Source organism: Biomphalaria glabrata, chromosome 14, assembly GCF_947242115.1.
Source record: "Biomphalaria glabrata chromosome 14, xgBioGlab47.1, whole genome shotgun sequence".
Lineage (NCBI taxonomy): Eukaryota > Metazoa > Mollusca > Gastropoda > Planorbidae > Biomphalaria > Biomphalaria glabrata.
This window is the reverse complement of record NC_074724.1, coordinates 1,875,209-1,887,221: the sequence shown is the minus strand read 5'-3', so window position 1 is coordinate 1,887,221 and position 12,013 is coordinate 1,875,209. Positions and strand designations below refer to the sequence as shown.

The 12,013-nt window shown below is 31.6% G+C and overlaps 2 protein-coding genes across 7 annotated transcripts in view; both read left to right on the top strand.

Moving 5' to 3' along the window:
- LOC106074990 (uncharacterized) overlaps positions 1-12,013 on the top strand; it is a 122,202-nt gene that overhangs the window by 31,967 nt on the left and 78,222 nt on the right. The window lies entirely within an intron of this gene.
- On the top strand, positions 2,470-10,264 carry LOC129922826 (uncharacterized). Of its 5 annotated transcripts, none has more exons than XM_056010419.1 (3): positions 2,470-2,804; positions 4,511-4,660; positions 8,493-10,264. In XM_056010419.1, the coding sequence occupies exon 3, from the start codon at positions 9,303-9,305 to the stop codon at positions 10,020-10,022; it is 720 nt and encodes a 239-aa protein (XP_055866394.1). In that variant the 5' UTR covers positions 2,470-2,804; positions 4,511-4,660; positions 8,493-9,302; the 3' UTR covers positions 10,023-10,264. The 5 variants fall into 5 exon arrangements, with proteins under 5 accessions (XP_055866394.1, XP_055866391.1, XP_055866393.1 ...); XM_056010416.1 differs by having other exon boundaries at positions 4,503-4,660; XM_056010418.1 differs by having other exon boundaries at positions 2,470-2,872.

Here is a 12,013-nt window from a genome sequence, read left to right as displayed (position 1 = left end):
GGTGCACCGAGTGCGTTCTTTTAGCATTTCATTTAAAGAATTCATTCCATGTGACGTCAAAGGAAAAAAACAACACTACGTCACACGGCTTAGTTAGACTAAAATATGTTTTCATTAATACAAGCAATTTTTTCGAGGGTTAATAGACATTGGTGCACCGAGTGCGTTCTTTTAACATTACATTTAAAGAGTCCATTCATATGACGTCAAAGAAAAAAAATTCCATTACCTCACCGGTACCATAAAAAAAAATGTCTTTATTTACACGAGATATTTAACGAGGGTTCATAGACATTGGTGCACTGAGTTCTAATAGATATTATTTAAAAAGGATCAAAGCCACATTGTTTTTGCGTTTTGTCTGTCAGTCGGTCTGTCCGTTATCTTGATATAAAAAAAAACAACTAAAAGTTATTAAAAATTGATTAATCGTTTTTTACATTTCAAAACATCGCAATAATTTTTAGGTATGAACACAATTGAAAAGTTTATATAATAGATTGTTCCGGATGTTTGTATAAATAGTAAAAGAAAAAGAGAATTTCAGATAAATGTAATACCGTTAATTAAATTTTTTGGATGGTCTCGTATAAAAATTAGATGTACTACAGCCACGTGGAGAGATTTTCATACCTTACTTTGGTGTTTGGATTCTGTTTTCCTTAAAAATCGGAACATAATATTAACGATAATTAGATTTTTTAATGTTTAAGGTAGAAAGTTAAATGTACTGTAAGAGAGTAGTGAGTTAAAATATTTTTCATAAAAATCCGTAAAAACATTATTTCGTAAATGAGAAGATTATTTGTTTATTAATTAGAAGAGGGAGTTCAAACAATTATTTGGCGTTAGTAGATTTTTAAATAAATTCGGAAATTTCTGGCGACGATTTGTAAGAAACAAAATCCGGAACTTTCTTTATCGATTACAAAACTTCTATGTTATGTTTTACAAGAAAATTAAATGTCTAAAAAGTAATTTTCAGTAATCAATTCTAGTAAATTACTTTTTTTAAAAGCCTTATGCGATTTCAAACAATCATTAGGCATAATTCATGTTTTATAAAACAATATCCGGAACATTTTTACAATTAATGAAATATAAGTCAGTATAGAGATTATGATTTAGCATTAATATGCTATTTACATAAAAAAACAGAACAACATATTATTGATAATGTGTTTTTGCAACGTTTAAGCATGGAAATTGAATGTAATATAAGTTAGACGAGCAAACAAACATTTGTTGGCGTTGATTAGTTTTGCACAAAAAAATCCGGAACAATCAATTTTAGATACTTAAAACTATTGAGATGTTATGGGAGGAACATTAAAGGGTAAATCAGATTTTCAATACCTTTTAGAGTTCTAGTTTTTTAAATCTAATCGTGACGGACAGACCGACCAACAGACAAAACGCACAAAAATAAGCTTCTTTTATTCGGATGGGGGCACTAAACAAAAAATAAATAAAATCTGATTTTTAAAAAAAGTTTAAGGAATTGGTTTAGCACCTGATCATGTTGCGACGTTACGCTACTGCACGAAAATCGCTGCATAAAAGTCCATTTAAAAAAATGTGCGTGATATTTACATACAAAGTGCATTACTAGCCTTTATAAACAAACAGAAATGTTTTCTTTTAATTTTAGCAGCTAGTTGACCAGAAAAAACGTCTTTAACTATTATTTGTATTTGTTGTAAACATTTCCTGTACATTTTAAAAATATATTTGACTTAGTGATACTGAAAATACACAAAAATTGTCCATCTTTGTTAGCATATTGTAACATTGCCTCCCTTACATTTACGTAATTGTTTTAGAATTGGTGTATTTTTATGAAAAAATCGCTTGCATAATTAATTTTATAAATTAAACGGTTTGCTTTTAGAAAACCAAAAGTAGCCGTTGCATCTAAACTTTTCAAGCCGGATTTAATGATGAAATAATATTTTTCATATCTCTTCTAGTTTTCGAGATCTGAGTGTGACAGACGGACAGACGGACAGACGGACAGACGGACAGACGGACATTTTGCACAAACCTAATAGCGGCTTTTTCCCCTTACGGGGGCCGCTAAAAAAAGAGGAATAAAAGTTTCGCACAAAAAAAAAATTAATAAGAGCTAGGCAATGAAATATAATTTTGGCTTTAGACATTTAAATGTTGGCTCAAAATTGCGAATAAAAACCGCTAAGTTTCTATCTTGATAATAAATGACTATGATGTTTTCAGCTTTTTTCCGTCAAAAAGAGTTTGAAGACTTATTGAAAATCAGTCCACAGGGCCAAAAATTTAATAGTCTACATTGACAATAAAATATGAATGTATAACTTCACTACTGATACAGCTTCAGGTTGCAACATGACGTGATTTCCTAGAGGGCGCTCCACATATTATAATCATGCTTGTCTATTTATAGGGACGAAATCAGGAAGTCCTTTTTTAGAAACTTAAAACCAAAATACATTTTACGGTAACGACATATGTTTAAACCAATATAACAGTCGACAGTCGAGTTTTCTGAGATGTGGCCAATGAGTTAAGAATTTTTCTCATTTCTTTATGTATACATTGAAAGTTTAATGAAAATCACCAGAGCGTTTTTTAAAATAAAATTTACATATACGAACATTCATTCTGTTAATAGTATATGACCTTATCGTGAATTTTCTCAAGCATAAGTTTTTAATGTCCTATTACGTGGATGGGAGTGTCTCTCCAAAATAGCGCTCCACAGTCACATGACAAAGTTTTCTACGAGATTAACCAAAGTCGTTACGTCTGAAGGAAGTCAATAACATGTAAGTGTATGTTCCAATAGTTTAGGAAATTGTTGAGACTGTTGGTATACAAATTGGATCCACATAACGTAAGTTTAACACAAATCAATGTTATTGATTTATTAGTGTAACTATATTCCAATGCATTATTATGTATACGATTTTTTTTTAAATGCACCTAATGACTAGCTCAGTGGTAAAACATGTTGAATTTTAATAATAAAGAGACAATTTTGAATTTATAAAAACATTGTATTTATATGTCAGTATATAACAGTGGTTCTCAACCTTTGAAGCTCGGCGACCCCTTTTTACAATCCCCCACTCTACTGTGACCCCCCAAACACACAGAGCAATAGAATAGTACACCGAAAAAATCAATGTTTTTGATGGTCTTTGGCGACCCCTGGCAAATCTTCATTCGACCCCCAACTGGGTTGCGACCCACCATTTGAGAACCCATGGTATAGAACCTTCAACTCATTCCAGTGGTCCATAAAATTCTTGTTTAGACCAACAAGAAGAGACAGTTGATTTAGATCTAAGTAAATAGAGAAACATTTTTTACTTTCAATTATCGATGAGTTTCGTCTTTTAGATTTTTTTTACAATATGATGAGAAACATTAAAATGTCAGTTTTACGACATATAGAAGTATTGTATACCTCTTCAAACATATACCATTATATTTCAGATAGGTAAACACTACAACTAATAAACGCATCTCTGCACATTGTGATCAACATGGTCCCACAACATCGGACGTTTGTCTCCAATGCTTAATTAGAATAAAAGTCTTAAATAAATGCTCACTTGCTCATTTCATTGCCAACATGGCCCCAAGTGCATTGTAACTCAGCCTCAGCAAACAAAAGATGTTCTCTAGGCCCAGTACTTCAGACCCGCTTTGTAGTCACCCCTCCTCCCCAAAGAAATCACTTTAATATTAGTTATTTATAAGACAAATAGTTACCAATTTAAATACAAGGGGGCGCTTCACTGTTAGGGAAACTTTTTGATTATAAAGAAATAATCGGAAATTCCTTGAATGACTTTTTAGTATATGTCCGTGTTTCCATAAATAGAATTTACGAAGTTGTCAGTACAAACACAGAGTCCTTAGAAAAAAAAAGAGATTCTGTTACTACGCTCTTGCGCACGCCCCATTGGCTTCCCGTCAAAACGAGAATCGATTAAAAGGATGCCCTTGTACACCAGAGAGCCCTGCGCTCAATGGACTCAACGCTTCTAGTGTGGTCACGTTTCTTCCTCAAAGGATACGGTCTGCGGGTTTTTTTTTAGTGCACGGCGCAAAGGTTTGGAATTCACTTCCCATTGATCTCAGACAGGCAACATGCTACACTACCTTTAAGAAATATTTATTTGTCATTTGAATTGTCGTGTTTGTGTTTGCAATGTCATTTAAGCCCCTAGAGCATACATTTTGTTTGTTAACAGCGCTTTATAAATAAAATTATTATTATTATTATTATTATTATATTTTAAAGTTATTTCTTTAATGTATTATTTTATTTATATAAGGTTTCTCCTAATAAAGAATAGTAGAATAGTGAACCGTAGAACTAATTTAAGTTTCTATGGATGTTGTATAGATTTAGATCTAGAACCGGGCAAATCATTTTTTTTTACGATAACAATATCTAAAGTGCAGATGATGTTAAAAAGGTCATCTGTTTCTTTGGTTTCTTTGGTCAACAGTTACCGAGCAGGGAGTCTTGTGGCCAGCATAACGACCCGTACCCATCGGAGTTTTCAAATTCAAAATACCAGTCTTCATTGAGATTCGAACCCAGGACCCAAGGTTCGGAAGCCAAGTACTTAACCGCTCAGCCACCTTGCCCTCTGACATGGACACGGTAGATAACTTTTGGTTTACAAAGTGGCATGTGTGTGGTTATAATTGCACGTATATGTTTGTATCTGCGTGTGTGTGTTTATAATTCGATGTATAGCGCCAATCATGTGGTAAAGGGAAAACTAAACATATCAGATAGTGATATTTAATATAGACACATATTTTTTGTGACTCTATGTCAATCTAACTGTTTCAATATGACAAGTGAACAACATAAATACACTAAATAGAAAAGCTTCAGTGAGTATGAGCAAACTAGCTGGCAACGCAAATATCAAAGCTGCCCGCTTCAGTGGTTGTAATTTTTAGCCTTGGCTCGTTTGCCCGGGCATCTCTGACTTTTGCCTGGTTCCGGTCAAATTTTGATGGGGCGGGAAAGTTTGTCTGCAGAGTCTCTTGACATGTGACTTGTGTGGGAGCTATGAGACACTACGCGTAACAGCAGAGTTTGACGCCAAGGCTCTACGGGAGGACTACAAATTGAAGTTCATCTCTCAGGCACCCCTGACATTCAATCAGTTAGTATATTAAGTAATTTTTACAAAACAAGTAATGGCAATGTGTTAATATATTAGTTAACAATGAGAGTGGCAATAAGTAATGACATATATTACTTAACAAAGAGAGTGTAAATAAGTAATGACATATATAAGCTAACAACGAGAGTGTGAATAAGTAATGGCATATATAAGTTAACAACGAGAGTGTCAATAAGTAATGGCATATATAAGTTAACAACGAGAGTGTCAATAAGTAATGGCATATATAAGTTAACAACGAGAGTATCAATAAGTAATGGCATATATAAGTTTACAACGAGAGTGTCAATCAGTAATGACGTATATAGTTAACAACGAGAGTGTCAATAAGTAATGACGTATATTAGTTAACAACGAGAGTGTCAATAAGTAATGACGTATATTAGTTAACAACGAGAGTGTCAATAAGTAATGACGTATATTAGTTAACAACGAGAGTGTCAATAAGTAATGACATATATTAGTTAACAACGAGAGTGTCAATAAGTAATGACGTATATTAGTTAACAACGAGAGTGTCAATAAGTAATGACGTATATTAGTTAACAACGAAAGTGTCAATAAGTAATGACGTATATTAGTTAACAACGAGAGTGTCAATAAGTAATGACATATATTAGTTAACAACGAGAGTGTCAATAAGTAATGACGTATATTAGTTAACAACGAGAGTGTAAATATCAAAGGTTTGATTATTCGATCATAAAATAGAACATAAATGATGATTATACATAATAATAAATACTAGACAAGAGTGCCTAAGTTAGGTGAAATTATACAACATAGGTCTAGTTAACAGGCAAGCACACCTCACATGCAAACAGTCCAGTCCGGCCTCGCGATGCCTGCAATTCAATCCAAAGTATAATAGCCAAGTAGTGTCCATTCAACTACAAATCAGGCTTGACTTTAGTCTCAAGTGTCCCCAATACAGGTAAAAACAACAAACAGAGAGAGCTCCAGCCGAAAATCTGATACACACGCAAAACAGAAAGAGAAAATGACAATAGCGCGTCCATAGAAACAGAGCACCATTATATTACCAAAAATAACAATTTTTTTTTTTCATCTCATACTTTTTTCTTCTCTTCACGCTCAACCTTGACATGCCAGGTAGGGATTTAATGAAAATGTATATATTAATTGCCATTTTTACAATCTTCAATGAATTTTGTTTCTCTTTAACCAAGCTAAACCGTCCATGGAAGTGCCTGAGAATGATAATTTCTCCGTTTCTAATATAATAACAATAATGATACTAATAAAGACAATAACAATGTAGAATTAAAATTGCAATTTTATAGTGCAGAAAAATCTTTTTTTACATGAATGCGATTACTTTTGAATTGAAATTTAATTCAATTATTAGAATCTAAAACTAGCAGTCTTAATAGATCTATTATATCTATACAACTTTAATGGTGTTTGTAAAACATAGTGTATCACTAATACATGATCATATATTTATATATTTTAAAATCTTCACAAAACCTAGATTTATACTCTTTGTCAAATGACTATAGTATTTGTCCATATTGTTATAGAGATTTTAATTGTAAGCGTAAATAAATGTTTCGATTACGAGTAACGAATACTGCAGCCGCTGAGCCGATAAATCCATTCTTCTTTCTTTTCTAGATTAGCTTGTGTAGAGTCTAGATCTAGAATTAGAGTAGACTTAATTAACTTTTACGTTTATAGATCTACAAATGACTAGATTTAGTAGTAAATATTGTAAACATATACATTTAGATCTATATCTAAATTAAATTAGACTTCGATTTCAAATCTATTACGTAATAGATCAAATTTGCTAGATGTCTCCTATCAAATCAATTTTTAGATGATCTTATGATAGATATAGATTTAGATAATATTTTACTAGATCCATAATCAGTATAGGCCTATAAATAGATATATCTAGTGTTAAGAGACTTGTATATCTTGTAAAAAGTTTTCCTTTCAGACCCTGTATTTAAAATATGTAGTGCAGCCGATGTTATTAATGTCATCTGTTTCTGTGGCGTACAGTTAACGAGGGTGTCTTGTGACCAGCACAACAACCAACTACAAGTGCTTTCTAGTGCCAGTAAAGATTGAATGAGTTGCCCGAATTAGCCTGAAAAAATAGAGACTAATTAGAGTTTAAGTAAATGATTAACATGCTCTGGTGTAGATCTATATAAATTTCCATAACTAATTAGATCTTATGTAATGTAGAATATATATATATATATATATATATATATATATATATATATATATATATATATATATATATACATCTAAATTCAGATCTAGAATAGAAGCTAATGTAATTATAATTTAATTCATACTAGATCTAGTCTATAGATTTATCCATCTTTAGACATTTGATATAGGCCTACTTTGATTTAAATAAAGGTCAATGCATCTATATAAAATCTAAAATTCTAGATCTAATAGATAAACAAAAAGTAGGCCTACAAGATCTATAGACTAGTTCTAAAATTGTAAATAACTTTGTTTAAAAAAATTAATTGAAATCAACTAGATAGGATCTAAAATGTACACTTTAAAATGTAGATATAGTTACATACTTTTTTTCTAATTGCAAAAAGTCAGACAGGATGACTAGGGATGGAGTGGGCAAAATTTAATCCCAAGACTATAGAGAGACAATTATTATTGCATATCACACTACCAGGCTGTCTGATCTAGATAAAAAAATATCCCATTTTTGTAATAAGGATACTATTATCCTTATTCAAATTAATAAACATAAGAAATCCTAGACTAATGATTTTTTTTTTAATTTGTGGTTTCTTTATATTTTTGTTATTTGATTGTTAATTTTTTTTTCTTTTATTACTACTTTTCATTTTTCTTATTTTGTTTTCTATCTTAAGGAATTTGTCATTTAGATTTAGAATCTAGATCTAGTACTCCAAAAGTAGTTTTAAAGTTAATTGGAGCTCTAAATTGAAACCTAGACTACCAAAGGCTGATGAATTTTTATTTTTTTTTACATTTCATTATAAAGCATTTCACATGTATTACATTCAGTCTAAGTGCAAAAAAAAAATTGCAATCAACTTAGTTGAAACAATTTATAAAATAACAAAATATTTTTTTAATTTTACTGTACATGCAAAAAGATATAGAAATTAGATTTTTCTGAGAATATTTCATTGATGTAAATTTGTTTATATATATATATATATATATATATATATATATATATATATATATATATATATATGTATATATATAAAAGAAAGTAACTTTATATTCATATTTTGTTCTAATTTCCAGAAAAGTACAGACCTTTGTTTTCCTCAAGACACCTGTGGACTTGGTATGAAATCAGAGTGAAAATATACCTAACTTCAAAACTAGTCTTATCATCATCATCATCACTACTTTGAGTTCTTTATGGAACATAGGGCCTCTACAAAAAACACACCACTCTCCACGGTCTCTTGCTAGTTTTTTATGGTGTCCCAGCTCTTCCTGGTCTTCTCGGCTTCTTCAAGTACATTGTGTCGCCATGTTCTTTTTGGTCTTCCTCTGCGTCTTGTTCCCTGGGGGATCCACTCTAAGGCCTGCCTAGCTCTGTTGCTGGTATCTTTTCTAAGGGTGTGATCAATCCATCTACACTTTCTCTCTAAGATCTGCACTTCTATATTTTTCTGTCCACTCATCTCACACAGTTTTGTGTTTTGTACTTAATGGTATGAAATCAGAGTGAAACAATACCTAAATTGAAAATAAGTCTTATGTTGTTTTTTTTTAATTATCAAATTTTTCCCTAGAATTTAGCTTGAGTTAGACTTGATCTATTTATAGATATCTCTTGATAGACTCAATACTGTACATTGTGTTGTAAACATTGGATCAAGTTTATTTCCTTGTTCTCCAGGTGATCATGAAACTCAGGAGTCAGAAGGTGGAGAAGCTGATCTACACAAATATCTTGTGGGCTGTAAGAAGAATCCAGGTCATAGCCAGTTTATACCTGTTGATACATTCACCTTGAAACATTTACCTGAAGGTTATCAAGACAAAGATTTCTATGAATACATCAAAGTTATAGCTGACCTCACAGTTAGAGTTGGTGTGGAAATGTCAAGTCCACGTAGACCAAAGTTTTGGCCAAAGACAACTCAACCATATCCATTTTATAACATGAGAGAGAGAAGAAACTTGAGGACAGGAAGTGGAAGTGTGAGGGATGTAAACAAGTTTCAAGATGGAGTCAGACAAGACAAAGGACGTATTGCCTACACAAAGTGTTGGTGTAGAAAATGTGAAGGTTCAAACTCACCCAGCAATGTGTGGTGGGAGTTTCAAGTGCACACAGCCACACAAGTGGTTTTTGATGACATTGAGGCCGACCACACAACCTTGAGATTGTTTTATGATAGAGATGGAAGTCCAGTGGTCAGTGTTAGATATGTAAACATTGAGCATGACAGGTGTGAGTTGAACTGTGTGACATGTGATGAAACTTTAGGAAATAAACTGATGGGAATGTGGAAACATTTTGAAAAAGTCTGGGATAAGGTCTGGGACAAATACATTTATTCTAGACCTCCACACAAGTTTCTCTTTATAGTGTCACATCCTCATGGATGTTCTAAACAGGTCAGTGTTGGTCAATGGAAGGACAGACTAAAGGTGGATGATTGTAGATCTCAGTTTACTTATACAACTTGTACATGTCCAGGAAGTAGTGGAGCATATGTCAACTATCTGGGGTTTAGTAACTGGACTTGGCCTGAACTTGTCCACAGTGGAAGTCTCAAGTCTGGATTAAATTACAGTGGAGTTGGTATTGTCTAGTGAGTTGTTTCCCTTTTGATTTTTCCAGCTCCACCATGAAGATGTCTTTGAGAACCCTTGACATTCTGAACCTTAAACTTAAATGTCTCTTTAGTCTTGTGATAAATACATTTATACTTTAAGATAAATATTTATAGAAACATTTTTTTTGGACTTAGAAAATAAAAATCTTCCTATTGTCTTAGATCAACTTTTGTTGTAGTTATGTAAATAAAGTGTGTATGCTGTCTTTAAATTTACAATGTTTTGTTTCCTTTTTTATCCATGTTTGTTGTTTGTAATTTAAATTTACAATAATTGAAACCTGTTTAAAATACAATAGAATCTACCAGAATTTGCTTTCGACGATCAGGTTTGTGGAAAAAATTATTAGATGTAGTTCGTATGTTGTTGTTTTTTTATTATTTAAAATGCAATCTAAAAGTTTGCAAATATTTCAAATACAAAAAGTTGTCGGGTATAATAAAATATAATTAATCGAATTAAAATGTGTGTGTGTTGTTTGATTTTATTTTTTAAACTTCTTTTATAATCTAGCAGCCATATTTTGTTTTTCAAGGGAGTTAACTAAATACTAATTTTTAAAAATAAAATCACAGTTGTCTTTTCATGTACCTCAAAAACTTACATTTAATTTGTATAATAAATATATCGAAAGATTTACAGTAAACAACCTACTAAATGTAGATTGTATTTTTTCATTTTAAATATAATAAAAAATTTAGCAATCATTTTAAAAGAAACAAGCAAAAAATTAATCGAAAATTAGAAAAAAAAAATCAAATGTTTTGTTTGATATCCATCTTTTTCATTGTACTTCAACGCGCGTCATTTTTTTTTTCAAAGTAGATAAATGATAAAATACTATTTTTAAGATTAAAAACATATTTGTCTTTGCTTACATTTAATTTTCTGTATCATATTTTAACAGTGTAATAAAACAAATGTGTCGAAGAGGAGTCAATGTTGGTAACAAAACAAATACATGTGTGATAATTAGATAATGGTACTAAATAATCCATTAAAACAAAACACCTACTAAATTTCAATAACCAAATCCTCAAGACCAAGAATGTTGTATTGATTCTTATAGATGTCATGTTATTACCTTAACGTATTTCTCTATTAAAAACATCATTTACATAACTAGAAGAGTCATGGAGGGGCTACTGTAATAATGTGGATTGAAGCTCACGTATTTCTACAAGACTTTGATAAGAACCTTTGATGCTTGACTGTACTGCAAGAACTTATATCAGAAGTATATAAAAGTAAAGTTCCCTTTTAGACGGGGGGGGGGGAGTAAAAGCGGTTGGTCGTTGTGCAGTCCACGTGACTCTCTCGTAAAAAGTTAGTCAAAGAAACAGACGTCCTAAACATCATCTGACCTATAGACCGCATTTTCTGAAAGAGTAACTTTACTTTTTACTTTTTAGTAGTATCACTGGTTAACTAAGTTATTATAGTGTCATACAATAGCGTGTGGGTTCGGTCCTCGTACTGTCTAGTTCTTTTTCTTTAATTTTTTTTTTCATTCTACAAAAAGAACAAATTAAAAATGCGTGACATCATTTATTAAAATTTTAAAGAAATGTAATTATTTAGTAAATTAAAACAATAGTTATTAACAGCTACTGTACAGTGTGTCATCAAGACATCAATTTCAGCTTCATAAAGTAAAAAGTGATGTGAAACAAAGTTATTCTAAAATTCAGATATTTTACATTTCCCTTTGTTAGATAAGGGGAGTGGACTCTCCTAAACTTTTTGCTCTTCAAACGATGGAGAATATTTAAACACGGTAAACAGACAGGGTAGATAATCCACGAATTAACCATTTCTATGCATTGATCCTAGTAGCCTCCCTTATTTTCTCTGTCTATTTTCTTTCTCTATTTCTCTCTATCTCATTTTCTCTCTTTTATTCTGTCGTACTCTCTCTCTCTCTCCGTTGACATTGTGTTTATGTATATATGTTTGTTGTTATTCCA

Bases quoted from the DNA above. Each gene is read 5' to 3' on its own strand.
- LOC129922826 (XM_056010419.1), top strand. From the start codon at position 9,303: ATGTCAAGTCCACGTAGACCAAAGTTTTGGCCAAAGACAACTCAACCA.